Consider the following 24,337-nt stretch of genomic DNA (forward strand, 5'->3'; position numbering starts at 1 on the left):
TTGAAAGTGAAAGGTCACGAAGCGCGCTTTAGCTTCAACGAGTGAAAATTCATTGATATTTCGTTTTAGCGAAAGTCGACATGGAATCTATTTGCAGTGGATATCTAACATTCTGTAATCCAGAAGCAAACCCTGAATCGTCCTCTCCTGCGGCTTCAAAAGCCCTACTGAAGGTCTATCGCAAACAAGTAAGTGCCAGTGCCCCTGTCAATCAAACTCCTGAGTTGAAATAGGCAGGAAAAGAGAGGTGGTTTGTCTTCAAGCGACACCCAACTATAAAGTCGCAGACAAGAATAGAATACTATAAACATGAAAGCGTGATGCAAACGGAACTCGACGCCAAAGGCTGCATACCGCTCTACTCGATCAACACCGCCTACGAAAAGAACGACAGGCTCTACATCGTTTGCAGCGACATAGTTCACGTTCTGAAGAGCAAATGGAAACCGGAACTCGATAACTGGGTGAGGCTCTTGAGAAAATTCATAGGGGACCAGAGAAACGGCCCACGCGACTCTGGCAGTGCAACGAAGGAGGCAGTTTATGATCAGCCCGTTGTAACGAGCAGGTATAGTGGTCTGTGCCTATTGACGTTTCTTGAGTGAGTCTTTTAGCGAGTATGCTGAGCCGGAGAAGGTCGTGAAAGCCACAACTGGGCAATCGGAGGACACTGTGTATCAGGAGCCGTTTCAGACGGTTCCTACTACGTGGAGACGAGCGAATTCGGAATACACGGCGTTGCTGTCAAGAGAAAAAGCTCAGCCTTACGCAAACTTTTCTACGTCATCCCCAAAACGCCGAGGTTCGGAGTACACGTCACTGAAGCCAATACGAAGACCGTACAAGCAACACTACAATCCGTATGAAGAACCCAGCATTTAAAAACAGTCACTAATTGGATTGATATAAATGGATTGATATTTGCTATACTGGAAAGTTTTGCTCGTTTCCTAGGCGACCGCGGTGTGTGGGGATAGTCACAACAGGTGGTTTATTAGATTGATCGTTCCACGTTACAAAATCGCAACTCCTGTTTGTCTACTTCTTTTTCATTAAATCTGCCTCCTCGGCTTTCTTTGCTCGCACGGCGCGAATGCCGACAAGCCGAGCGTTAGCGCGCGCAATGCGCATTGACTGAAATACGCTAACTTTCTTTTCCTCATCAGTAATGACTCTTGCTTTGGGAGGATCAACAGGGTAAGCCTTGGGGAAGAGTGGACCGACCAATTGCCGGGCCAATTTCAACTCTTCAGCCTGGAAAGAAGTAAAAAGAATAAAAAGGTTGTTGCCATAACAATGAACATGCGCAGAACAAGCAGGCGAGCATGCGCAAAAATGAAACGAGATTTCTTCCATGAAAGAATGATGCAGGAGAGGAAAGAAACATTATAACTACATGTATGGATACTGAATGGTAGAAATGGAATAAGGAGACCCCCTTTGGGGTACGGAGAAGACGTGGCTTCAAGAGGAATGCCGTAACTTACGTCGCTATCGCCTTTCTTCGGTTTGTTCGCCTTTCGTGGGAAAACGATCAACTTGCTCATGTATTCCTTCAAGCGCTGCACGTTCATCTGCAGCGATTCGGTCGACTTGTTGCGACGCCGATGATCGACGGCGATTCCGACTGTTTGCGCGAATTTCGGGGTCAATCCAGCTGCCTAGGGGAGAGATCCTTGATTGGGGCCCCGTTTGAGAGTCGAACGATTCTGATTTCCTACTTTGATTTCTTCGAGAGTGAAGCCGCGTCCCGTTCTCGTTTTCGTGTTATAGCGGAATGTTGGGCAACGGACTGTTGGACGAACTGGGCCCGCTACGGGGCGTGGAGCGATTCGTTTCGCTTTTTCTTGGCGAGCGAGGCGACGACGCTTCTTGCGGCCCGGCTGGTCGAAAGTGGTTTTCACGTAGCGCTGCCAGTGTTTGTGGAAGTGGTTGTTTTGGATTATGTTGTTGCCTCTCGGCGCCATTTGAGACGGTAGATCTTAGAGAGACGTTTTAGGTTGCTTTTGGTCGTACTGAACGATCGGCGACGCGAACGATTACCGAGATGCGACGGGATAAAATACGAGAGACGCACACGATGATGGCCGACTAGACGCACGCGCAGTTCGCTCGTTCCTCGAACACGTGAGCAATTGTTACGGCAGCTTTTTCTGCCTCTAGATTTTTACCGGACCGAGTCTTCTAATGTACAGGAGATTTTTTCTCAAGTTAATAAAGCTAGCTTGCTCAATCCTCACATAAAAACTCAACCGAAAGAGAGCGCCGTAATGTGTCTCGAAGAGGCGTCGTAACAATTCTATTAGCCCCACCCACAATACTCACAACACTGGCGGCTCTCAACTACGGGAAACGAGGGTCCAAAGTAATCCTTATCGGCGATCCAGGCGTCGGAAAGACGTCAATATTTCGGCGCATGTACGACGGTACCTTTTCGGAGCGTAGTACAGTAACAGCTGGCCGCGATCAAATGGATTGGGAATATCGCGAAGGAAATACTGCCGTAATGCTCCGAATCGAAGACACGGGCGGAATGGAGAAGCGCGTGACCTTAACTGCAGGCTACTACAACTCTGCGAGCGCAATCGTCTTCGTTTACGCCGTAGACGATGTTAATTCGCTGTTGTCCCTAACTGAGTGGGCGGAACGGGCTAACTCACGTGCACCGGAAGACGCGCACGTGTTTTTGATTGGAAACAAAACCGATTTACGTAGAAAGGTGCCGTATAATAGAAAATAGCTTAGAACTTCGATTATTTAGTTTATTTTTAGGTTAGAGATAGCGATATTGAATCGGTTGCCGAATCTATTGGCGTCATCAGTGAAAATTCATTTCTAGTTTCGTGTAAAACAAACGAAGGTGTTGAAAAGGCATTTAGAACGATAGGGTCCGTTATAAATCGAGAACCGAGGTCTACAAGAGTAAGAGGCGCGAAAATAATTGCAACGACAGAAAATTCCGAAAATAAAAAATCCTCTTGCTGTTAGAAAATTTTGTTATGTAAAGAAAAATAAAAAATTATTGTCTTGGGCTCCTAATGTGCACGTACGCGTGACGTTTGCGGTGAGTACTGACGGGGGGGAGAGCCCCACAATGCGCGTCCCACTCCTTGTTTTCCTCATTTCGTTAATCTGTTCATGACCGGTCTACGTCAATGGGAAGGCCGCCGCGGTAATCGCAGCGCCAAAGTCATTCTACTTGGGGAATCGGGCGTGGGGAAAACGTCCATCTTTCGTCGTCTGAAAGACGGCACGTTTAGCGGCGAAACTACGGTAACTGTCGGCGGGGAAGATCAGTATGATTGGGAGTATCGCGAGGGTGAAACGGCGGTTACTCTTCGTATTCACGACACGGCGAGTCGCGAGAAAAAATTCGGTTTGGGACCGAGTTACTATCACGGTACGTCAGCGGTCGTATTGGTCTACGATGTGAACCAGGCAGGGACTTTTGAGTATATGAGCGATTGGTTTGAAATGGCAAAAAATTCGGCTACTCTAAACGCTCACTATTTCCTCGTAGGAAATAAGAACGACCTTAGAATAAAAGTACGTTTTGGTTCGTCCTTATGTCGTAGGTGCTAGGCACGTGATGAGTACTTTCGATTTAGGTGAACCAGGAAAAGGTGGACGATTTCATTCGAACGATTAATACGGATCGCGAATACATCAGGGAGGATTGGTTCTTTAGTGTTTCGTGTAAAACTGGGGACGGTGTTAGAGAAGCGTTTGAGAAAATCGCCAGGGTTATCAATGCGGATCCTTGGCCGCCACAACCAGAGCCTGTCATCGTTCCACACGAAGTGAAGAACGAGAAGAGTCGCAGGAAATGCTGTAGAACTGCCTAGCACATATCCTTTTTGTTTTTTTAACACAAGGGCCTCACTTATATGCAAATAAATGTGCAAATGAGAACGTGGGGTGCAGGGAGGGAGTAAACGTCCTGACTCTAATACCCATAATAAAAATATGATTACGATTTATTATTATTTTAATGAACACAAATCTACTGTTCAGCTCTCGCACGCTCGTTCTAATAACAAAAAACGTTCACAACACGACTCCTGTTTCGACAAAATTCGGCCAAATTTCCAAGAAACCGAATATAAAAACACGAACACAAAGTTACCGTCGCCCAAGCGGCGCAAACACGTCGTCACTGCCGCTCCCACCCCCACCGTACATAACATCAGGGTCATGATTAATAAAATGCTGAACATTAGACCCTATAGGTCCGTTTACGACAGGCGCTGTTTGGCCTGGATAAGCAAAGGGACCGTACGCTTGATTTATAGCCATTGCTGATTGGCGTCCACTGCCTATGGCTCCTGGGTGACTCATACGAAACTGAGGGCTCATGGTAGCGTAGTTAGGGGCAACATTAGGTGGAAAAAAGGGTCGATGAGGCGAGTTTGCGATTATCGGTTGAGGGGACGGCTGAGGCGGAGGCGGCGGCAGTTGAGGAGACGGCGGAGGCGGACGTTGGATAGTCGACGTTGATGGCGAAGCCTGGGAGCGTTGTTTGCCTATGCTTGTGCCAAGATTCGGTATCTAGATCGCGTTTGCATTGAATAAAGGTCCCTAAGGGTTTGTATTTGTATTACTGGGAATGCTGAGCGTCCAGGAGATTGTGGCGCGAGCGGAGACGACGAAACCGACGTAGTAACTACAAATAATCAATATCTAATATAAATATTATAAGGGGGGAGTATTCCTTTACATGGAGCTTGAGTTCTTGGGTACGGTTGCTGCATACTTTCCTGTTTTACCTTCAACTCATTGACGTATCCCTTATAGAGGTGATACTGTTTTTGAACGGCTGCTTTTTGCTGTTGTAGCAGATGGAGTTGCTGTTGTAGAAGAGTCTCCAGAGTGGACGTGGAGAATGGAGAAAGCGGGCGAACGCGTTGGACTTCCGCGTTGAGTTGGCGTTCGTGTTCGTTGAGACAGTCGAGTTGGAGTTGAAGGAGAAAGAGAACGGTTTGATTGCGAACGTTTACGTGAGACGTGATGCTCTTTTCCGGCTGGGGAGCGACTTGGGGAGGTTGCGCGGACGGCGAGGCGGCGGCGGGGGGTGCGACGACGGCGACGACGGCCGGAGGAGACGGCTGAGGTCGCGGGGACGCCGCTGAAGGAAATCGCGTTGATTGAGGCGCCGTTTGAGGGCTGCGAGACATTGGGTTTTCATAGGGGAATCGCGTGCGTTTTTCTCACTTTTTTAGCTCTCTTGCTATTTGATGAACGCGTTGAGTTAGCGCCGCTGGGACGGTTAGCAAGTGAAAGATCTCTTCCAGATCCAATTCAAGCAATTTCCCTATAAAATTCGATATCTAGGTCTGTATACGTCAAGTCAATTTAGAAATGAACCTGTTATGGGATGAGCTAGTCGTTCGTTTTTCTGTTTCACCAAAGGAAATAGGTATTGGGTCAATACGTTATTTCTAGCGCGAGACGAAGCCCGTCGAAAATTCTCCAACGTCTGTGGAGTCACTCTAACATAAGTACATATATTTTTTTAATTTTTTTATACGGAATCTTATTCTAATTTTTTTTACTTTGTTACTGTTTGAATTGGGGATGGTGATGATGTTGCCATTTGGGCTAAATGTCTCGTTTGTATCGAGGCTTCGAGCTTCCGCTCAAATTCATCATTATCGCGGAAAATGAAACTTTTCATTTGCCGACATCGACCAATGAACTCGATCCAACAGCCTCGATTTTCTCCAACCGAAGCCAGCGTATAGGGATCCCCAACAACGACTAGAAAATCCTTAGCGCGCGTCACGGCAGTATTAAACAACTAGGAATAAATAAATAAATAAATACTCGCGATAAAAGTCCCTACACTAAAACTTATTTTTACTTTAGGATTGCTTAAAAAGCCGAGAGATTCGTGGCCTATGTCTTCAGGGACTTCCGTACACGTTCGCACAGTGGAAAGAATGAGGGCCCGGTATTCGTACCCCTGGACATTTTCAATACGAAGCACGTGGACCTTAGGGAGGGAGGGACACATAAAGGGAAGCACGTGGAAAAAAATAGGCCCGCTACCCACTTTCCCGTATCGTTTCTTTCGCAGAATATGACGTATGCGTTGAACCTGTTTCATGTAGGGAGTAAGGGCGCATATTTCCGTGGGATCAATCCCACTTTGAACCAAATCTTCGACCTAATATGACCCCCTATGTTTATATGGTCTATTTTATTATTTTCTCTTGCCTGATTGGCTACTTCTGCTGCTTCGAAATCGTTAAAATATGACGGCGAATCTTCGTCTTGTCCTTCCGTTCCCTTGACTCCGACGAATCGGAGTGGAGCGAGGGGACTAGACATGGGAAAAAATGACTGTCGTTGCGCTTGGAGCTCGTTGTTATAAAATAGACTCGAAGCCAATTCAATAATCTATAGGAAAAAATATCCCCCAAAATAAAATTATTTTAATTTCTGCTCTACCTCTGGTACGGAACGATAATTTTGAATTAAATTCGTGCAACAGGTTTTCCCCGGAACCGTTTCCTTATAAATTTGCGAATCGTAGAGTCTCTCTAATAAGGAGCGTTGGAGATTGAATTTTCGCGCTAAATCTGATTGGACGGGCGCTTCAAGTTGCATGTGATCGCCCGCTAGAACGATTTTCGTTTCAATTGACGCTGTCATGAGAGGAATAAGCGCTTCCGCTTCCATAGCCTGAGCCGCTTCATCAATAAAGATATGAGAGAAGAATCCCCGTGGTAGGGAACTCGCTACGCTGTACGACGTCACTAGAGTGCTGATCACAACTCGATAGCGCGAGAGATCAGACGCTGAAGGAGTGTCAAAACTAAGAGGGGACCCATCCTTTGATTCCTTATATAAATATAGTGATTATTACCGTGTGTATTGGCGAACTGTAGGACTAATTGTCTCGGATCGTCTCTCCTTATAATAGAAGCGCACTAGAGGGGCGATATCCCCGTTGAATTTATCTAATAGAGACGTTGTTTAGTCTTAGCTAGTGTAGGCGATTTGCTTGCCTTTCCATAGCGAATGTATGGCGTCGACGTAGAGATCTGCGGCGCTGTTTGAGTGCGTGCAAATGAGGATGCGACTCGTGGGGTAAAAGGCGAGTAGGAGACAAAGAGCCTCGCGCATCGTGCGAGTTTTACCCGTCCCAAAAGGACCACAAATCAATGAGGGAATCTAAGGCGAATTTTCCCCATAAATGCACGTGTATTGTATTCGTTTTGCGACCTTTTTGTAGCACGGGTTCGGGTGTAGTATGCTCTTGACAGCGAGTCGCTGATTTTCGTTTAATTCGCGATCGATTGCCGCCATTGCGCGCGTTAGTTCGACGGGATCGGGTATGGGAGCGTTTTTCTCGCGCGGAAAAATGACGTCGAGATTTATGACGTCGATTCCGTGATGCATGCATTGAAAGGGATTCCGATTCAACGTGAATCGAATATCAGCCTTATTTTGACGCGATAAACTAAACCCGGATACTTAACCTCTATTGGGGGATATATAATTATGACGTACGTGGCCTCCTGGACTTCTATTTTGACTCGTAGAACGATTTTTTCGCGCATTACTTTGAATACGATGCACTCGAAGGCACGTGACTCCCCAATGGGGCGTACCAGTGCTCGATCATTGACTCTAATTAATTCGCGTGCTAATATATATATATTTATATTTCTTACCTTATTGATGATGAACTTTCTATTAGTAATTCGTTTAGTTTGAGCTCTATGAATATTTCGCCTTCAATTGCTACGTCAATTCCACTGAAATCGTCGATTTTCGACTTGAAGTGAATTTCGTGGTCATAGAAATCGTATCTTAGCAACAAAGAGACCTCTACGTGCGTCACGTGGAATATTTTCGATGAATTTACCGACTAAAATCCATGCGACGTTGATATTCTTCTATATAAAGCAACTGGTGCATTCTCTCCTTATAGTTTTCCTAGCCAAAGTTCTCTATCTATCTCTTCCTATAGGGAAGGGGGTCCCCCTTTCTTACCATGGTTAGTAGCGGGTCCATGTCGTCAAAAGCGCTACTTCTTAAGTTATTCTCAACGTCTTCGGGTAATTCGTAATTAGGAAGTGACGTAAGGTCTACGTTTTCTCGCGAGAAATGAATTATTTCGTACGCGCTCTCCCAAAATAGACTCCTAATGATTTTTCTCATATTTCTATAGGCTAGGTGCGTTTCTTTACCTGCTTGATAGATCGGGAGCGGCTACAGTTGCTTCTGCAGTGGGGAGAGATTGTAGCAAGGTACTCTCGCCCATTTTCACAGCCAAAATACGGCCAATAAAAAATCCGTCAAATTTGAAGACGACAGTTTGGGTGAAGAAACCGGAAGTTGGACGGAAAATGATCTCAAATAATATAAACGTCAATATATTAATTAATTAATTAAAGAGATTACTTTGACGTTGACTGAGTCTTTTGTATTGATTTTTTTCATTAGAGAAATTCCCATGAGGTTGCAATTTTGGAGAATTTGTTTTGGCGTTTTCCCGGACGTTGACAGTTCTACGCCGTTGAACCGGAACTCGGGAAAACGCGCATCAAGAAGGACAACGTAAGAAAGACTTTGAAGACTCTATAAAAATTAAAAAATATTTTTATCCGGGCTTTTTCTTTTGTCCTCCCTACATCCGCTTTCACGTGAAGATTCCATTCTATAGGATCTTCACTGTTCCACACAACGCTGAGTGGTCGATTATTAAATTCCGTTATTTCCACTCCATTTTTATCCTCGATTAGCTACACAAACAAAAATCCCGTACGTAGTACAAAGAACTCTATATTTACCTGTTCAATTTTAATTCCAGAATTCGCTAACTCTTCTCTGACTTGCCCAACAAAGGGAGGATCGTCTGTCAAGCTTTCGGCTTCCATGGCAGCCCCCTCTACCCCCGAATCAACAGCCCTTGACGACGACGTTGCTATGGACGTTGCTGTCGTCAAGGAAATCGATTCAACGCTATCAGAATCCGGCAAAAGCGGCGGAAACGCCTCGGAATCAACGCGTATGGAAGTGGACCCCCCTGAAGAACGACTCTCCCCTATCACTTTAGCGGCGGATAAATTGGACGTTGGCTCTGCTGCTCCAGGGGGGGCGGGGACGTCTCCTCGTGACGTCATTTTCGCCTGTTTTGCGGCTTGTTTCAATTGGGCATTCCATTCTTGGAGTTCATCCGGGCTATGTGCAAATATGCACCCGTTGCCAAACATACACCGATTGCCCTTCTCCACGTGCATGCACATCTTATACACGTTCGTATAGGGCAAGGGGGGCCTCTTTCTCATACCCGCTTTCGGTTTCACTTCTACCTCGTTCTCTATCCGGGAAACGCGTTGCGATGGCAACGATGACGACGGTTGTGCCGCCGCTGGTTGTGGTGGGGGTGAGGATGAAGATCCAGTTGAATTCCACATTTCGAGTTCGTCGATGGAATGCGCGTAGTGGCAAGAGGCTCCGAATGGACACGCCCCCGAGCCTTGGATGTGCATACACATGCGATACTCACCGCCGGAGGGAAGCGGATTTGGCGGGTGCGTTCGACCTCCGGGACTTCCCGATCGTCCCGTTTTCGTATTGATATTATTCGATGATTTTGCGATGACGGGTTGTTGTGGAGGCGTGGTCGTCGTTTCGGCGGCTGTGGCGGCGGCGATTTCTTCGTTCCAGACGTCGAGTTCTTCTTGACTGTGAGCGAACGAGCAGAGAGCGCCTTTTACGCAGCGTCCCGCGCGCCACGTGTTGCAGAGTTCGTATTCGCGTCGTGGAACGGGCGGACGAGGGCGAATGCTCACCCAACGTCCGCCGGCGCCTTCGACGACCGTTACTGGGTTCCATACGTGCTTGCACACCTTGCAGGAACGCGAGCGCTTCTTCTTGTCGTCGTATGTTTGATCGATTGACGTCACTTGGGGCTTTCGCTTGTGATTCGATGCGTTCCAGCACACGCGACACGCTTCTTTCACTTCGGGCATCGTTGCCGCGTTCACTTCGGTCGCCTAGCGATCGAATTGACGTTGTTTGGGGCGAATATAAGGCGGAAAAACGAAGTAAAGAATCACGTGTTCTTTTTAGCGCGTGCGTATAAGAAAACATAACCTTTTCCGTTGTTGATAAATACATCTACGAAGTTTGTTTTTCCCGTATATGAGTGACGTAGGAGATTCACAACAGGTTTTGGCAGGTTTTTTAGGCGCCAATCTAACGGAAGCATGAGTCATCGAGCGCGTGACTTTGCCGGCATTCTGAATTTCAGTCATTCTCGGCCGAACTTTCCTTCGAGGCAGCCGCACGTTCTGCCCCGATCGCGTTTTTCGTTCATCGTTTCCCTGGAGCGGCCGAGAAAGGCTTCGCCTCGCGGCGAGCCTTCAAGAAATCATAAAGGCGGGGATTACGGCGCCTTCCGGTAAGCGCGATCCGCCGATAATCTCATTCATGAGAGAAAAACTCGTCTATTTCCGCAGGAAATCCCCGCAATCCTTCGCGAAGGGTTGCGCTCCAGAGGAACGAAGCCGGCAACACGCGATCGGCACGCCGGTAAGCAATCGCGACGTTTTTTCGCCATCGAGCGATCGAAACTTTTTTTTCCAGATTGCACGCCTTGGCGCGCGATGGCGTGCGACACCGAGAGCGCAGCGCGCGGCGCCTCCGCTCGCCGGTAAGCCGAACATCCGCGCGAATTCCGTTTCGCACCGCGATCGATCTTCTTTCTTTTAGAAAAAGCCAAAAGCGAAGGGCGCTCTCACTTCTTCTCCGCCGCCGCGCAAGAGGCGGATTGTCTCCTTCGCCCATCATCGCGAAACGTAAGCCGCGCGCAAGTCATCGATCGCTCGTTACCTAATTAATACCGTCTCTTGTTTCAGGTGATCGAGAACAGCTGTCGACGCGGCGCCGACGTCAGCGGGCCCATACGTGACGTCATGCCCGGAAGGTGACGTAAAAGTTATTTGATTAATTAATTAATCTAATGAACTTTTACGTCACCTTAGCTACGAGAATGTATGGCCAACTTCTACATTCTTGGACGCGTGTCGCGCCTTGATGAAGGTAAATATTAATTAATTAATTAATTAATTAATTAATTATTGCCTTTTAGACTGTTACGACGACGATGACGACGACATGATGACGACACCGGCAATGACGACACCGATGGAGGCCGGCCATAGCAAAGATGGCCTGACACTACCGACGAGGCAGAAGATCCAGGTTGGTACTTCCCTTGGGCCCCGTGTGGAGTAGGCGCGCTCATAAGGGCAGAGAGTCCTCTTACTGCACCCAAGCGGATTGCACGTTTTGCCACTGTTCCCTCTTTGAGCCAGACGGAACATGTACACTGACAGCGACCTAGGGGGTGGGAGGGAGGGTTTGAAGTGGGGCAGTGGCATCTCAGCAAAAAGCTTGTATTGTGTGCATGTAAGAGGGCCTAGATGGGGACAACAAAAAGCTTAATGTAATGACCATCCAATGCATCATGCCGCTTTGCAACTACGATAGACAAAGCATTACGTTCATGCGGGGCTCCGTAGACCGCCATGCATTAGGGTTAGGGCGGCTGTCAGTAGGTAGGATGGTTCCCAAAAGTAGATAAGTTGTAGCTCCTTCCCTAACGTGCTTAGCTGGCAGCCGCCACTTTAGACCATTTCAATGGATTCTGAGGTACTCTAGGTTGATTTAGAATATAGGATAATTATCTAGGTCAATGGATTTGGAGGTATTCTAGGTTGATTTTTAGATTATAGGATAACTATTTAGGTCAATGGATTTGGAGGTACTCTAGGTTGATAGAATGTAGGCTTATTTAATTAATTGAACTTTAGGTCAATGGATTTTGAGGTACTTTAGGTTGATTTTTTAGAATATAGGATTAATTATCTAGGTCAATGGATTTGGAGGTACTCTAGGTTATTTTTTAATTAATTGTTCTGTTTTAGGTCAATGGATTGTAAGGTACTTTAGCTAGGAAAATAGTGTAGCAATAAACAGAAAATTGTATTTTTTGAGTAATTCTGTTTGATGATCTTCAGGTTCTGTCTTTGACTTATTTGAAGAGGGTGAAGAGGATTGTCTTGCGTTGCTTTAGTGGCTCAATGCTCCAGGGAATATTCAAGTATGCTTTGAGTTTAATTAAATGAATTTCTTTGCTTTTACAAAATCTTGTATTGCGCAGGTACAGACACGGAAACAGTCGATGCCCTACTCTATTATTTGTTGAAGTTCTATGCTCGTTCTCCACTCATGGAAACGGTATTCAAACACGCCCCGAAAGAAAGAGGTGTTTTAATTATAGAAATCCAAATTCTTTGTAAGCATTGTATTTCACAGACGAAAGAAAACGACTTGGAATATTTTCTACCAATCAATTCAACTGCAAGTAGTTTGAAAGATGACTGCCACTGAAGGAGGAGAAGGTATTTGTGTTGTCTGGCGTGAAATGCATTGTTTTTAACTTTTTTGTTTTTAGAGGCAAGGGAAACACGTCTGGATTCTGGATTTAACTAATTAAAAATTCTACGCCCACCACTCATGAAAGGTATTCAACTCGGAAATTTATTAATTTTTTAATTAATTAAAGGAATTTTGTTCTAGATGCAGAAAAGAGGAAAGAGAGGATGCATTACAAAGTCAATGCTTTAAGATCTTCTGTGTCAACACGTCCCGAAGAAAAGAGGTACACTCTAATAATTATAGAAACCCAAAATCTTTGTAAGCATTCTATTTTAGAGACAAAAGAAAAGGACTTGGAACATTTTCAGTGCATCTATCTAGATACCAATCAATTCAACTAGTCATCTGTTTGAAAGATGACTGCCACTGAAGGAGGAAAGGTATTTGATTTGTCTTAGTGTTGATGTGCATTGTTTTCAGCCTTTTTTGTTTCAGAGGCAAGAAATGAGGAAGAGATTACGTGTGGCTTTGGAATGTTTGGATCCTAGAGTTCTACGCCTGCTCACCACTCATGAAAGGTATTCAACTCGGCAATTTATTAATTTTTTAATTAAGGAGATTTGTTCTAGATGCAGAAAAGAGGATGAAAGGATCTCTTTTGCAAAGCCAATGCCTTAGGATCAAATTTCTGCGGAAACACGCCCTGAAGAAGAGGTAATTAAATTATTGATACTCAAATTTTTGTAAGCATTTTATTTTTTAGAAACCAAAGAAAACAGACTTGGACTATCTTCTACAATTGCTCAGTGCCGCAATGAATCACGCAATCAATTCGACTGCACGTTTGCAAGGCGACCTTCACTGAAGAAGGTAAGGTACACTTTTATTTGTTATATCGCAGTTGAGAATTTGTCTTAGCATTCTTTGTTTTAGAGACGAGATACAAGAAAGGGAAATGCCCTGCTTTTTGGAGTGTCTGGCTGGATTGAAGATGATCGAAGGTTGGAACACGAGTGAATCAAATTTCTACACCAGCAGACTTAAAGGTATTTAATTTATTTTCACTTCTCTAGTAGTGCTAATGTAAGTTCTCTCTTTTTTTGCTTTAGGGACAAGAAGAGAAGTGATGAAGATGAAAAAGATGAAGATTGCATGCTTATTTAGTAATTAAACTGTGTTTTTTACGTGGTAATTTCATTGCATGTGGGGTGGGGAAATAAAGGGGAAAGGGGAGGGTTGGGAAATAAAGAAAAGGAACAGGGAGAGGGAGGGAGGGCTTTTCCATTCAGCACATGCTCTGTTTACTCCTCCAAAATCCTGTCCATGCCAGTCCATGCCAGTCCATGCCAGTCCATGCCAGTCCATGCCAGTCCATGCCAGTCCATGCCAGTCTTTACATCAACAAAGTTCTGTCTATGCCACTCCGTACTGCGAAGCCCTTTACACTGCGCACGCTATGAAAGATCTGTTTATTCTTATCTATCCTGTCATCTCTATTTCTCATGGCATTTTTATGCTATTTTTATTTGGCCTCGCGTTGCCTGGCCCTCTCCCCCCGGTGAGGGAGAAGGGCCTGGCAACGCGAGGCCTTTTTTTTATTTCACTTTTTTGTACAAAATGTACAGTGCAGCGCGCGTGCAAATCTGCACGTGTTAGGGCTCGAATTCTACGAGCGCCTGATTGGTCCAACGTTCTCACGTGGCTCAATGATCATCGTAGCGCGCTATACAGCAGTAACATAATGGCCGGTCGAACTGTCTTCGTACGAAATCTTCCTTTTGCGGCTACAGACGACAATCTGGGCGACTTATTTCGATCGTCCGGTGACATTACGAAAGCCTTCGTCGTAAAAGACAAAAGCCACGCGACGAAATGTCGAGGATTCGGCTATGTGACGTTCGTCGATCGCGAACACGCGAAAAACGTCGTAGAAGAAAAATTCAGTCTACAAGGGAGGCCATTGGACGTAACAATAGCAGCAAAGAAGCCAAGAAAAAGGTCACACGAAGAAGAAAAGGAGGAGGAGAGCCCGGAGCCGAAAAAACACAAGAAAGAGAAGCCTAGCGCCGATGCAAGTAAAACAGTCGTAGTAACGGGTTTTTCATCGTCGATTGATCGAATAAAACTGACTAAACAACTCGAAAAATTGATCAAATTCGTCGAAATCGAGTGCCAAAGTCACGTGGCCTACGTAAAATTCGCGACGCACAAATTGGCTCGAAAAGGAGTCAAATTATTCGACGGGGTTTCCTTCGATGGTGGAGAACTCTCAGCTACACTTCAGACACGCGAAGGCAAGGAAATCTCCAAGGCAACCCTAAAAAAATCGCGACTTATCGTGAGAAATCTCTCGTTTCAATGCGAAGAAGACGAACTTCGACAGGAATTTGAGAAACACGGAAGTGTCCTTGATGTGAGCATCCCGTTGATGAAAGGGGGAAGTGGGAAAAGACTCGGTTGTGCATTTATTCAATATGGCTCCTATTTCGACGCAGCAAAAGCTCTCCAAGCAACGAATGGAGTCAAAATCAAAGGCAGGATTATAGCAGTAGATTGGGCCATACCTAAAACGAAGTATCGCGATGGTTTGGAGCAGCTGGAGAGTCAGAAAGACGAAGAAAAAAGCGAGGAAGAAGAGGAGGAAGAAGCGGGGCCTCCTCCAAAGCGTTTTGACCGAGATGACGCTTCCCAAGGCCGCACGGTCTTTATTAGAGGCTTGCCCTACAATTCCACTTATGATTCCGTTAGGGAAGTCTTTTGCAAGTACGGGGACGTGCGTTATTGTCGTCTTATGATGGGGTTAGACACGGAACGGTGTATTGGGACGGGATTTGTTCAATTTCGAACTGAAAATGGGGTTAGAGCGTGTTTAGAGGCTTCTGAGATCACCATGGAGACGCGTTTGCTTACTGTGACGAAAGCTGTGACTCAATCCGAAGCAAAAGAGATTGAATCGCGGGATAAATCCGAAGGAAAGGAACGCGACAAGAGGAATTTGTATTTGGCTCGCGAAGGACTTATAACTCCGAGTTCTGCATTGGCTAAGGACATACCTAAACCGGATATGAAGAAGAGATTGAAAGCGGAAGCAGAAAAGAAGGCGAAATTGAAAAATCCCGACGTTTTCGTATCAAAAACGCGACTCTGCGTTCGAAATCTTCCTCTAAATATCGACGAGACGAAATTGAAGGAGGTCTTTGCCAAAGTGGGCGGTGTAGCGAAATCTCATATTATTCAGGTGAAAATTATGCGTAGTGAGGAGCGCGTGGATCGGAGCGGGCTTGGGAGATCGCGTGGGTACGGGTTCGTGCAATTTCGCGAGCATGAACCCGCTTTGAAAGCGCTAAGAGCGACGAATAATAATCTAGAGTTATTTGGTTCGGAACGGCGCTTGATTGTCGACTTTGCTTTGGAGAATAGGAAGATTTTAGAGGCTAGGGAGCAACGATTAAAGCGCTATAGGCGAGAGAAAGTAGAGGGCGAAAAGAAGAGGAAAAGGGTTCCTAGAAAAGTGATGAAATCCGCTGCAAAGAAGAGCAAGCCAGAAGAGGAAGTTGTATCATCTTCTACAGTAAAAGTTTCTCTGAAAAAGATGCAAGGGGGAGAAGGCAGGGCAAAGAATCTCAAGGGAGGTGTAGTAGCTGGGAAATTGGGTGCAAGAGGAAAGCACAAGGCTATTGGTAGAAAAATGACTGTGAAAAGTCGAAAAAGTGTCAAGGAAACGAAGGGCGAGAAGTCGTTTAGTGAAATAGTAGAGAAACATAAGAGCAGGCTTGAACATATGGACCGATCTAGATGGTTTGAGTGATTTTTCGTTAAATAAGCGATTGAGCCATGTGGTTTGAGCATAGATATCTATGACGAGCACGTATCTTAGTGTAGGAAATCTTGCCTCCTCACCATTAGTAGAAAATCTAACCCTAACCACCTTACGTGAATTTTCCTTCTGATCGTGTTTGCTTGTTGACTGACTTTGCTTGTTGCGTGGCCTCTAATTTTTTTGTTTTTGTGTGGCGTGAATTTTCGTTAAAATCACGTTCATTTGTTGCGAGGCGTGAAATTTTAAAGCGATCATTCGTGTTCAATCGTTGTTGAACGTGAATTTTCCTTCTGATCGTGTTTGCTTGTTGACTGACTTTGCTTGTTGCCGGGCCCCTCAATTTTTTTGTTCTTGTTTGGTGTAAAATTTCGTTCCGATCGCGTTCATTTTTTGCGGAGCGTTAAATTTGTATCCGATCATTCGTGTTCAATCGTTGTTGAACGTGAATTTTCTTTCTGATCATGATCGCCTGTTGCTGGGCCTCGAATGTTGCGGGGCCTCAATTTTTTGTTTTTTTTGTGAAATTTCGTTCCAATCGCGTTCATTTTTTGCGGAGCGTTAAATTTCTATCCGATCATTCGTGTTCAATCGTTGTTGAACGTGAATTATCTTTCTGATCATGTTCGCCTGTTGCTGGGCCTCGTCGCCTGTTTCGTCGCCCTAAATTTTTTTTTGGACGTGAATTTTTGCTTTGATCACGTTCATTTGTTGCGGGGCGTGATCCTTCTCAATTTGATCCAAACCAAACGAAAAATCAATCGCTAGTGATTTTTTAAATCTTACTTCCTCACCAGTAGTAGAAAATCTTACTTCCTCACGCACAACAACTATCTCATATCATTAAAACAAACAAATAATGATTCGCGATAATTTTTGCGCATAATTTTTGTTTTTTAAAAAATGATGCGCCACAACTATGTACATCCGGGCCATCCAGGCCGCTAACGCAGTAAGAGCCGCCCGGATAACTGGAGACGAGCCTAGCCATGGCCTAGCGCACTTCAGCACTTAGTGCGCACACTCAATCCTTCGCCATGGCTGGAACTGCTCGAACAATGTCTGTGGGGCGTACAAAATAGATCGACGACAAAATAGATCAGTTGATATATACAAGGAAAATATGGGCGTAGTCATGTCACTTTGGATGGCGCAACCTTGCACCCTTCCAAAGTGTGATATTGTTCTATTTTGTCCGCGATCTATTATGTCGTCCTGTACAAGCGGACAAAATAGATCAACGACAAAATAGATCAATCAAAATCATTTAAATCTTCATCTGATCATGACAATTATTTGATACCACTGAACGTGCACATAGATATTGACAAACAGAGGCAGACAGTCACACTAAGAGGCCGAGATAAAGAGACATACAGATTGAGGCAGTGACAGCAAATGACTACTGCGTGCCTCCGTCTGTCTACTAATACCTGCCAACAAGTCTAGTGGTACGTAGCTAAGTATGACTACGTAAGAATTCAGCGGAGAAAGTTTTACACTGTATATGATTTTGATTGATCTATTTTGTCATTGATCTATTTTGTCGGCTTGTATACAGGACGACATAATAGATCGCCAACAAAATAGATCAATATCACACTTTGGCAGAGTGCAAAGTTGAGTAATCCAAAGTGACGTGACTGGACGTAACTACGCCCATATTTTACCTGTATATATCAACTGATCTATTTTGTCGTCGATCTATTTTGTACGCCCCACAATGTCCCTCGCTGAACCGCTTGCACTAGACATGGGCCGCTTCAGCGTCATGCGGATGTCGCAACACGAAGAGGGCGATCTGACGAAGCGGAACGACGCCGAACCGAAAGAGCGATCGAAACAAGCGAGCCCACGAGCGAAACCGAAGCAGAAGAAGAAGACGAAGCGGAGCCCAGCGAAGCGGAGCCCAGCGAAGCGGAGCCCAGCGAAGCACAGCCCAAGCGACTCGGCACTTGAAGCGATTCAGCTGGCACTGGAAAAAATGCAAACGCAGCGAGACGAAGATCGAAGGCAGCGAGACGAATACGAAAGGAAAACTAATGAAAAATTGGCGACGATGCAGTCGCAGATCGATTGCCTGACTGCGGATAACGAGGTCGTCAAAGCCAGCCAGATGATCGTGCAATTTGAAAAATCACTACAAGATGAATTTCTCCCGTCGACGAGTGCCAAAGTTCACATGACCCTTGAAGATTTCAGGGAAGAGAACTTTGACAAAATCAACAGCATTTATCCCAGCGTCAGTCGTACCGCCTTCAAGACTGCCTGCAACTGCGTTGCATCTCGTCTTCAAGAGATAGGGTGGAAAGAAGACATATACGGCGAAGTCATCTCACGACTCGTGACGAAGAGAAACCGCCTTTCTCACCCAAGAGTCATCGATATAGACTGTAGTCTTGTGTTTAGTTCACTCAGCTGGGTGGTAGTTCCACCAAAAGGTTAAAAAAAGCCAGCTTCGCTGTCGTTTACCGAAGGTGACGTTCAAAATCTATTTGAAGTTATACAGAAGAATTTATGACTTTATTTATTGATTGACTGATTGATTCATACAGTAGAGTTTCTCAGTGTCCTTTCTTGTTTTTGTACTGTTGTATTTGCAACACTGAGAGAAATCTCAAGCAAACGTTTGGTTTTTTCTTCAGCAGCGGACTTGTCTCTGATAGATGGTTTGAATGAATCTACGTCACGTCACGTGGTCATTGGGTCAACCTTCGCGATGGGGAAAGAAGGCGACGTTTCGAAGCCCGCTACGGAAGAAGAGCCGAAGAAAACCGACGAAACCAAACCCGAAGACGACCAAGAAGTCGAATTGGTAACCACGCGACTAGTGGGCTCCTTTCGGGGGAACCATCACAAATTCGATAGTCGGAAGAAGACCAGCAGCTAAAAGACGAACTAACAATGCTCGTCGAAAGACTACAGGTAAGCTCGAACCATAAAGAACCAAGTAAGAAGTGAGAAATGGCTGAAAAGGAGGCAAACGCGGATCTTTATCGCCCCGCACTCGAAAGCCTCCGTACGCAAATCCGTTCATCAACCAGCACCATGACATCGGTGCCAAAACCAATGAAATTCCTTCGCGAACACTATCCCACGCTGAAAACAATCTTCAACGCGTGGCCAGACAGCGAAAATCGAGTACAAAGAAGATACATAGAAAAACCCCCTATTAGTCTATTGTACGGTAGCGATTTTTGGCTGACGTCATCTCCGTCTTGGCCATGGTAAATACAGAAGGCAGGGAATGTCTAAACTACAGGCTAAAGGGATCTAAAGAGGCTTTAGAAAGTTGGGGACACGAATACGTCAGGTAGAGATAATAAAATACTATTTATTTATTTATTTATTTAATCTGGGGGTCCAAGGCATTTGGCTGGCGAAATTGGTCAGGAATATTCGGAGAGATTTTCCGTGGAAGCTGATGAGACGGATATGGACGTCGAAGAGACGTTCACGGTTTCAGATCTTATTGATTTAGTTAAGGAAATAATTCCTTATAACATGGCTCACAATGCCGAAGCGGAAGCATGTGACCTTCTCATGGAAATCGAACATCTACAACTCCTCGAAGAACACGTTGATCAAGCTTCTTATCCCAGAGTCTGTTTGTATCTAACAAGGTGATTACATAATCACGTGATAAATGATTAAATAACGGGATAAATGATTAAATAATTACGGATAAATGATCAAATAATTACGTGATTTTATTAAATAACCGCGTGATAAGTGATTACATAATTAAATGATAAATGATGAAATAATTACGTGATAAATAATTAAATAATTAAAATGATTAAATAATCACGTGATTTAATTTTTTATTTTTTAGCTGTGTTAGTTATGTTCCTGAGCCTGAGGACTCGATTCTACTCAAAACGGCTTTGAAATTATATCAAAAATTCGATCGGTCCTCCGAAGCTCTCCTATTGGCTATCCGACTCAACGACATGGATTTAGTTCAGGAAATATTCACCACATGCAAAGACAGGTAGATATAAATACGTGACGTCATAGATTATATATGGAATTTATTGATTTCTTAGTTCTGTTCAGAAGCAACTTGCCTATATTTTAGGAAGACAGCAGATTTGTCTGGAATTGGACCCGGATATGGAAAATGCGGAAGATTTGACGGAAATCATGCAAAATGTTCATCTGAATAATAGTTTTTTGTCTCTTGCGAGAGAGGTAGATATTTTAATTATTTTATAAAATTTTTTGACGTCATTGTGTGTTGTAGCTGGATATCATGGAACCTAAAATTCCTGAAGACATTTATAAGAGTCATCTTGAGCCACAAAGTAAATAGAATTAATATTGATTAATTATTTTTAATTTTTTTACAGGGCATTCTTATGGTTCTAATGTGGATTCTGCCAAACAGAATTTAGCCTCGTCTTTCGTAAACGGATTTCTGAATTGCGCCTTTGGTAAGGACAAATTGCTCTCAGAACCCGAAAGCAAATGGATATATAAGAACAAAGACGAAGGTGAGAGAAGAAGAAAGTTTTTTTTGTTTTTTGAAAGCTTTTCGTAAGGAATGCTGAGTGCCACGGCTTCCCTTGGACTTGTTCTCCTTTGGGACGTTGATTCTGGCCTATCAGAAATAGATAAATATCTTTATTCCACTGATGAAGCAGTCAAAGTAAACCTAGACATAAAATCAAGTAGAATCGTCTTATTGTCTCTAGGCTGGGGCTCTATTGGCTTGTGGAATAGTGAATAGTGGCGTAAAGAACGAATGTGACCCGGCTCTAGCAATTCTCTCCGAATACGTCACTCACAAAGACATGCTTTTGAGAATAGGAGCAATTATGGGGTCAGTAAATCAAAAAATCTTTAAGAATTGACTAATTTTGATGTAGACTTGGCTTGGCTTATGCTGGATCTGCACGTGATGATATTATTGAGTTGCTTTTGCCTCTTTTGAGCGATGAGAAGGCGAGTATGCAGTGCATAGGAATGGCTGCCGTTTCCTTGGGGCTCATAGCGATTAGCACGTGCAATTCCCACGTGACCGAGTCCATTTTACACGCGATGATGGACAAAACAGAGAAAGAACTCAAGGATCCTTTCGCTAAGTTTCTTGCCTTGGGACTGGGGCTCACCTACTTGGGTAAAATCGACGAAAAATGACGTCTCCTTTGGGGGGGGGGGAGAGTCCTGTTTTTTTTATTAGGGAAACAGGACGCGGTGGAAGCGACTTTAGTTGCTCTTGGCGTTGTGGCTGAGCCTCTTGGTAAAATGGCTGGGGTTTTGGTTGAAGTCTGCGCTTATGCTGGTTCGTTTTTTTACAAAAAGTTGTCGTTTTTTTATTTTTTTTCGTTGATTTAGGGACTGGGAATGTTTTGAAGGTTCAGAATCTGCTGCATATTTGTAGTGAGCATTACGAGACGGAAAAGGAGAAGGAGAAGGAGAAAGACAAGGCCGAAAGTGAGCCAATCACTTCAGAGTTTATCTTCTATTATTTTTTTAGGTCAAAAGCCTTCTGGGGCTGAGAAAGAAAGCGAAAAGGCCATCGTTGACGCTAGCCATCAAGCCGTTGCTGTCCTGGGAATTGCCTTGATAGGAATGGGCGAAGAAGTGGGTAGTCAAATGGCAATGCGATCGTTTGCTCATCTAGTAAGTAGGGGCAAAGCTTAGATAGTCTCTTTCACACAAGCGCCGTAACGTAACGTATCCAAATATGGTCAAGGAGAGAGAGTGACGTCACAAAGGTAAGCAACCAATCAAGAGATTACCGGTACGTTACGTTGCGTCGCTAGTAGTGTGAATGGGGCTTTAGATAGAGTTGATTTGGGGGTAAAACGGGGCACCGTTTAGTTGCACTACGGAGAGCCGGTCATACGTCGCGCCGTTCCTCTCGCTGTGGGCCTCCTTTCCGCCTCCAATCCTCAGCTATCCGTCCTTGATACGTTGAGCAAATTGTCTCATGATACTGACGCCGAAGTGGCTCATAATGCCATTTTTGCAATGGGAATAGTCGGCGGAGGTAATCTAGAACGTATGACGTCATAAATGTGTAGGGAGTCTTTGTTTCTAAGGAACGAATAACGCGCGTTTGGCTGGAATGCTGCGACAATTGGCAATGTATTATCACAAAGACGCGAATAGTTTGTTTGTGACGCGCGTGGCTCAGGTAAAAATAGAGAGGAGGGCCCCCCAATAGGAACCATTCAATTGATTGATTTTGCGTCAAGGGTTTGGTTCACGCGGGAAAGGGAACGCTAACATTGAATCCATATCGCGCCGATCGAGCGCTACTCTCCCCCGTCGCTCTAGGCGGTCTCCTCTCTGTTCTCGTCTCCTGCTTGGACGTCAAACATTGTAAAAAAAGACGAGACTCATTTATAGATATAAATACATAGTTATTTAGGTTTGCTTGGGCGGTTTCATTACGTTCTCTACTTCCTTACTCCCGCTATTCAGCCTAGGATGCTCGTTACTCTCGACGAGGAGCTCAATCCTCTTCCCGTCAACGTCCGCGTTGGCCAGGTGAGGGGATTCGTTTAGAATCATCTGTCTTAGTTGGGGGGTCTCGTTTTTTAGGCTGTAGACGTTGTTGGTCAAGCTGGAAAACCGAAGACGATTACTGGGTTTCAAACGCATACGACTCCCGTACTTTTAGGCTATGGGGAACGCGCCGAATTGGCTACAGATGAATGTGAGTCTATGTTCATACAGTAAGGGTATTGTAGTTTCCGTGTAGACGTTTCTCTGACGCCTGTCATGGAAGGATTCGTCGTTCTGAGAAAAGTAGAGGAGACTGATGACTGATTAGAAGGAGAGACGCTTTTAGTACAGTAAAAAATTCAAAGGTTGGTGTAGCCTTAGATCGGTTGTTTTTCGGTGAATTTCTATGGCGACCGCACAAACCATGGATATTCACAATGAATAACCATGGTTTGTATTGGGGGTTTGGTTATTGTTCTTTGCGGCGGCGGGCCAGAGGTCAATTAGCTATATGTATAGATAGGCACATGCGTCACACCTTCCCTCCCCTCCCCCCGCTAATAAAATCAAGAGGTTCCCGAGACTGCTTGTCAGTCTCCCATCGCGAACGACGTCGAAATGAATGATCGGTCGACTGCTGAGCTGTTAGCTCGATGCAAGAAGCTACGTCAAGAAGCCGGGTGGAATGAGGAGAGCTACAGATGGGAAGAACCCGTTTCGTTGAAGAGAATGAAACAGAATCGGCCTCTACTCGAAGAAACGATACAGCGACGTCAAGATATAACCGTCTCTTTGACGTGGATCACATTGGCGCTGGTACGTCGCTTCTCCTTTAATCGAGTAGTTAGAGAATCTTAGAAATGAAGTCGCGGAAAGGACGCGGATGTAGGCCTGTAGTCATCCGCGATCGATACAGAGATGTCTAGAAAAGATTATCGGCTCCGCTGCCCGCGGGTCCACATCCGTAGATTGAACAGCCGCACGCGTCTGGTCAAATGACAACATGCAGTCCCATTAGCCCGCCTACTTTACGTAGATGCCGTATCGTAGAGGGCTATTTCGTGGGCGAGTGATCGTACCGTGTCGCGCGCTCGCGGAAACTATGCTTTGGCGTATCCAAAAACAACGCTCTAACTTACTTAGCGGTCAACACCGCCACCTTTTTACCGGCTTCTTTCTCTATAGGAAGAAATTAGCGCGAAGAGTCGACACATTCACGACGAGTTGAGAGGAATGTTCGATACGGTGGATAAGATAAGGAAATCGGGGGGCAAGAAGGAGACGCTATCTCGCACGACGTCTGCTTTGCCCTGGGTCTCGATTTCAGAAGAGGAAAAAAAGTGCGAGACGATCGTTTCCATTCCCGATCGCAGTTTCACTATCATGGATCGGGATTCCGTATCGCCGACGTCCGATTTGCCGAAGACGCCGGATTCTCTCTCGCTCGCACCGTCGCGTAGCGCTTCGGGTGACACGCTGTGCAGTCGCTATGCGGAGGCGGAGGCGGGGGCGGGGGCGTCCGGTGACGTTCCGGCTCGGCCAATGCAATTTACGTTCAGCGAGGACGACGATTTGGGCGTGTTTGTGTAAAGAAATGTATTTTGATTACGTACACGAGGTTTAGCGGTAGGTAGATCGAATAAAGAGACCGAGACACTATCC

At 45.1% G+C, this 24,337-nt stretch overlaps 9 protein-coding genes and 1 long non-coding RNA gene across 12 annotated transcripts; 8 read left to right on the top strand and 2 right to left on the bottom strand.

Moving 5' to 3' along the window:
- The first annotated feature begins 46 nt into the window (after nucleotides 1-46).
- On the top strand, nucleotides 47-1,223 carry LOC136198398 (uncharacterized). Its single transcript, XM_065988335.1, has 3 exons — nucleotides 47-188; nucleotides 234-568; nucleotides 615-1,223. Exons 1-3 carry the CDS (start codon nucleotides 81-83, stop codon nucleotides 880-882), a joined length of 711 nt encoding a protein of 236 aa, XP_065844407.1. The 5' UTR covers nucleotides 47-80; the 3' UTR covers nucleotides 883-1,223.
- On the bottom strand, nucleotides 975-2,124 carry LOC136198399 (large ribosomal subunit protein eL13-like). The gene is made up of 4 exons (XM_065988336.1): nucleotides 2,044-2,124; nucleotides 1,722-1,981; nucleotides 1,488-1,661; nucleotides 975-1,254 (listed from the first exon to the last, which is right to left on the bottom strand). Exons 2-4 carry the CDS (start codon nucleotides 1,965-1,967, stop codon nucleotides 1,039-1,041), a joined length of 636 nt encoding a protein of 211 aa, XP_065844408.1. The 5' UTR covers nucleotides 1,968-1,981; nucleotides 2,044-2,124; the 3' UTR covers nucleotides 975-1,038.
- On the top strand, nucleotides 2,048-3,026 carry LOC136198664 (uncharacterized). The gene is made up of 3 exons (XM_065988668.1): nucleotides 2,048-2,086; nucleotides 2,225-2,719; nucleotides 2,773-3,026. Exons 1-3 carry the CDS (start codon nucleotides 2,048-2,050, stop codon nucleotides 2,986-2,988), a joined length of 750 nt encoding a protein of 249 aa, XP_065844740.1. The 3' UTR covers nucleotides 2,989-3,026.
- Nucleotides 3,027-3,117: 91 nt separating this feature from the next.
- On the top strand, nucleotides 3,118-3,912 carry LOC136198284 (ras-related protein RabF1-like). The gene is made up of 2 exons (XM_065988201.1): nucleotides 3,118-3,546; nucleotides 3,609-3,912. The coding sequence occupies exons 1-2, from the start codon at nucleotides 3,139-3,141 to the stop codon at nucleotides 3,843-3,845; spliced, it is 645 nt and encodes a 214-aa protein (XP_065844273.1). The 5' UTR covers nucleotides 3,118-3,138; the 3' UTR covers nucleotides 3,846-3,912.
- Nucleotides 3,913-3,959: 47 nt separating this feature from the next.
- On the bottom strand, nucleotides 3,960-10,094 carry LOC136198283 (probable helicase with zinc finger domain). The gene is made up of 21 exons (XM_065988200.1): nucleotides 8,802-10,094; nucleotides 8,643-8,753; nucleotides 8,413-8,589; nucleotides 8,199-8,362; nucleotides 8,002-8,152; nucleotides 7,874-7,944; nucleotides 7,680-7,817; nucleotides 7,516-7,635; nucleotides 7,228-7,465; nucleotides 7,011-7,176; nucleotides 6,869-6,962; nucleotides 6,451-6,817; nucleotides 6,217-6,399; nucleotides 6,053-6,166; nucleotides 5,861-5,992; nucleotides 5,553-5,797; nucleotides 5,365-5,489; nucleotides 5,212-5,311; nucleotides 4,718-5,163; nucleotides 4,602-4,663; nucleotides 3,960-4,548 (listed from the first exon to the last, which is right to left on the bottom strand). The coding sequence occupies exons 1-21, from the start codon at nucleotides 9,984-9,986 to the stop codon at nucleotides 4,123-4,125; spliced, it is 4,815 nt and encodes a 1,604-aa protein (XP_065844272.1). The 5' UTR covers nucleotides 9,987-10,094; the 3' UTR covers nucleotides 3,960-4,122.
- Nucleotides 10,095-10,195: 101 nt separating this feature from the next.
- LOC136198285 (uncharacterized) lies at nucleotides 10,196-11,363 on the top strand. Its single transcript, XM_065988202.1, has 7 exons — nucleotides 10,196-10,417; nucleotides 10,476-10,548; nucleotides 10,603-10,669; nucleotides 10,729-10,814; nucleotides 10,875-10,942; nucleotides 11,001-11,058; nucleotides 11,108-11,363. The coding sequence occupies exons 1-7, from the start codon at nucleotides 10,224-10,226 to the stop codon at nucleotides 11,135-11,137; spliced, it is 576 nt and encodes a 191-aa protein (XP_065844274.1). The 5' UTR covers nucleotides 10,196-10,223; the 3' UTR covers nucleotides 11,138-11,363.
- A 44-nt stretch (nucleotides 11,364-11,407) lies between these two features.
- On the top strand, nucleotides 11,408-13,617 carry LOC136198818 (uncharacterized). 3 transcript variants are annotated; one of them, XR_010672874.1, is made up of 11 exons: nucleotides 11,408-12,121; nucleotides 12,182-12,286; nucleotides 12,337-12,422; nucleotides 12,476-12,544; nucleotides 12,601-12,682; nucleotides 12,736-12,839; nucleotides 12,895-12,977; nucleotides 13,029-13,113; nucleotides 13,163-13,274; nucleotides 13,333-13,445; nucleotides 13,509-13,617. It is a non-coding gene; the product is annotated as an uncharacterized lncRNA (long non-coding RNA). The 3 variants fall into 3 exon arrangements; XR_010672876.1 differs by having other exon boundaries at nucleotides 13,163-13,269; nucleotides 13,318-13,445; XR_010672875.1 differs by having other exon boundaries at nucleotides 13,163-13,269.
- A 122-nt stretch (nucleotides 13,618-13,739) lies between these two features.
- Nucleotides 13,740-16,251, top strand: LOC136198361 (RNA-binding protein 28-like). The gene has a single exon (XM_065988284.1). It carries the CDS (start codon nucleotides 13,763-13,765, stop codon nucleotides 16,205-16,207), a length of 2,445 nt encoding a protein of 814 aa, XP_065844356.1. The 5' UTR covers nucleotides 13,740-13,762; the 3' UTR covers nucleotides 16,208-16,251.
- Nucleotides 16,252-18,916: 2,665 nt separating this feature from the next.
- On the top strand, nucleotides 18,917-23,076 carry LOC136198574 (26S proteasome non-ATPase regulatory subunit 2-like). The gene is made up of 21 exons (XM_065988561.1): nucleotides 18,917-19,031; nucleotides 19,085-19,141; nucleotides 19,193-19,357; nucleotides 19,408-19,529; nucleotides 19,585-19,839; nucleotides 20,052-20,210; nucleotides 20,266-20,410; nucleotides 20,463-20,523; nucleotides 20,569-20,712; nucleotides 20,761-20,867; nucleotides 20,914-21,041; nucleotides 21,088-21,338; nucleotides 21,402-21,503; nucleotides 21,557-21,655; nucleotides 21,699-21,844; nucleotides 22,046-22,214; nucleotides 22,267-22,361; nucleotides 22,423-22,549; nucleotides 22,599-22,717; nucleotides 22,772-22,886; nucleotides 22,932-23,076. The coding sequence occupies exons 1-21, from the start codon at nucleotides 18,936-18,938 to the stop codon at nucleotides 22,997-22,999; spliced, it is 2,730 nt and encodes a 909-aa protein (XP_065844633.1). The 5' UTR covers nucleotides 18,917-18,935; the 3' UTR covers nucleotides 23,000-23,076.
- Nucleotides 23,077-23,148: 72 nt separating this feature from the next.
- On the top strand, nucleotides 23,149-24,334 carry LOC136198597 (uncharacterized). The gene is made up of 2 exons (XM_065988586.1): nucleotides 23,149-23,491; nucleotides 23,861-24,334. The coding sequence occupies exons 1-2, from the start codon at nucleotides 23,294-23,296 to the stop codon at nucleotides 24,263-24,265; spliced, it is 603 nt and encodes a 200-aa protein (XP_065844658.1). The 5' UTR covers nucleotides 23,149-23,293; the 3' UTR covers nucleotides 24,266-24,334.
- Nucleotides 24,335-24,337: the final 3 nt, after the last annotated feature.

The sequence above is a fragment of the Oscarella lobularis genome, chromosome 19 (assembly GCF_947507565.1).
Source record: "Oscarella lobularis chromosome 19, ooOscLobu1.1, whole genome shotgun sequence".
In the NCBI taxonomy this organism is placed as follows: domain Eukaryota; kingdom Metazoa; phylum Porifera; class Homoscleromorpha; order Homosclerophorida; family Oscarellidae; genus Oscarella; species Oscarella lobularis.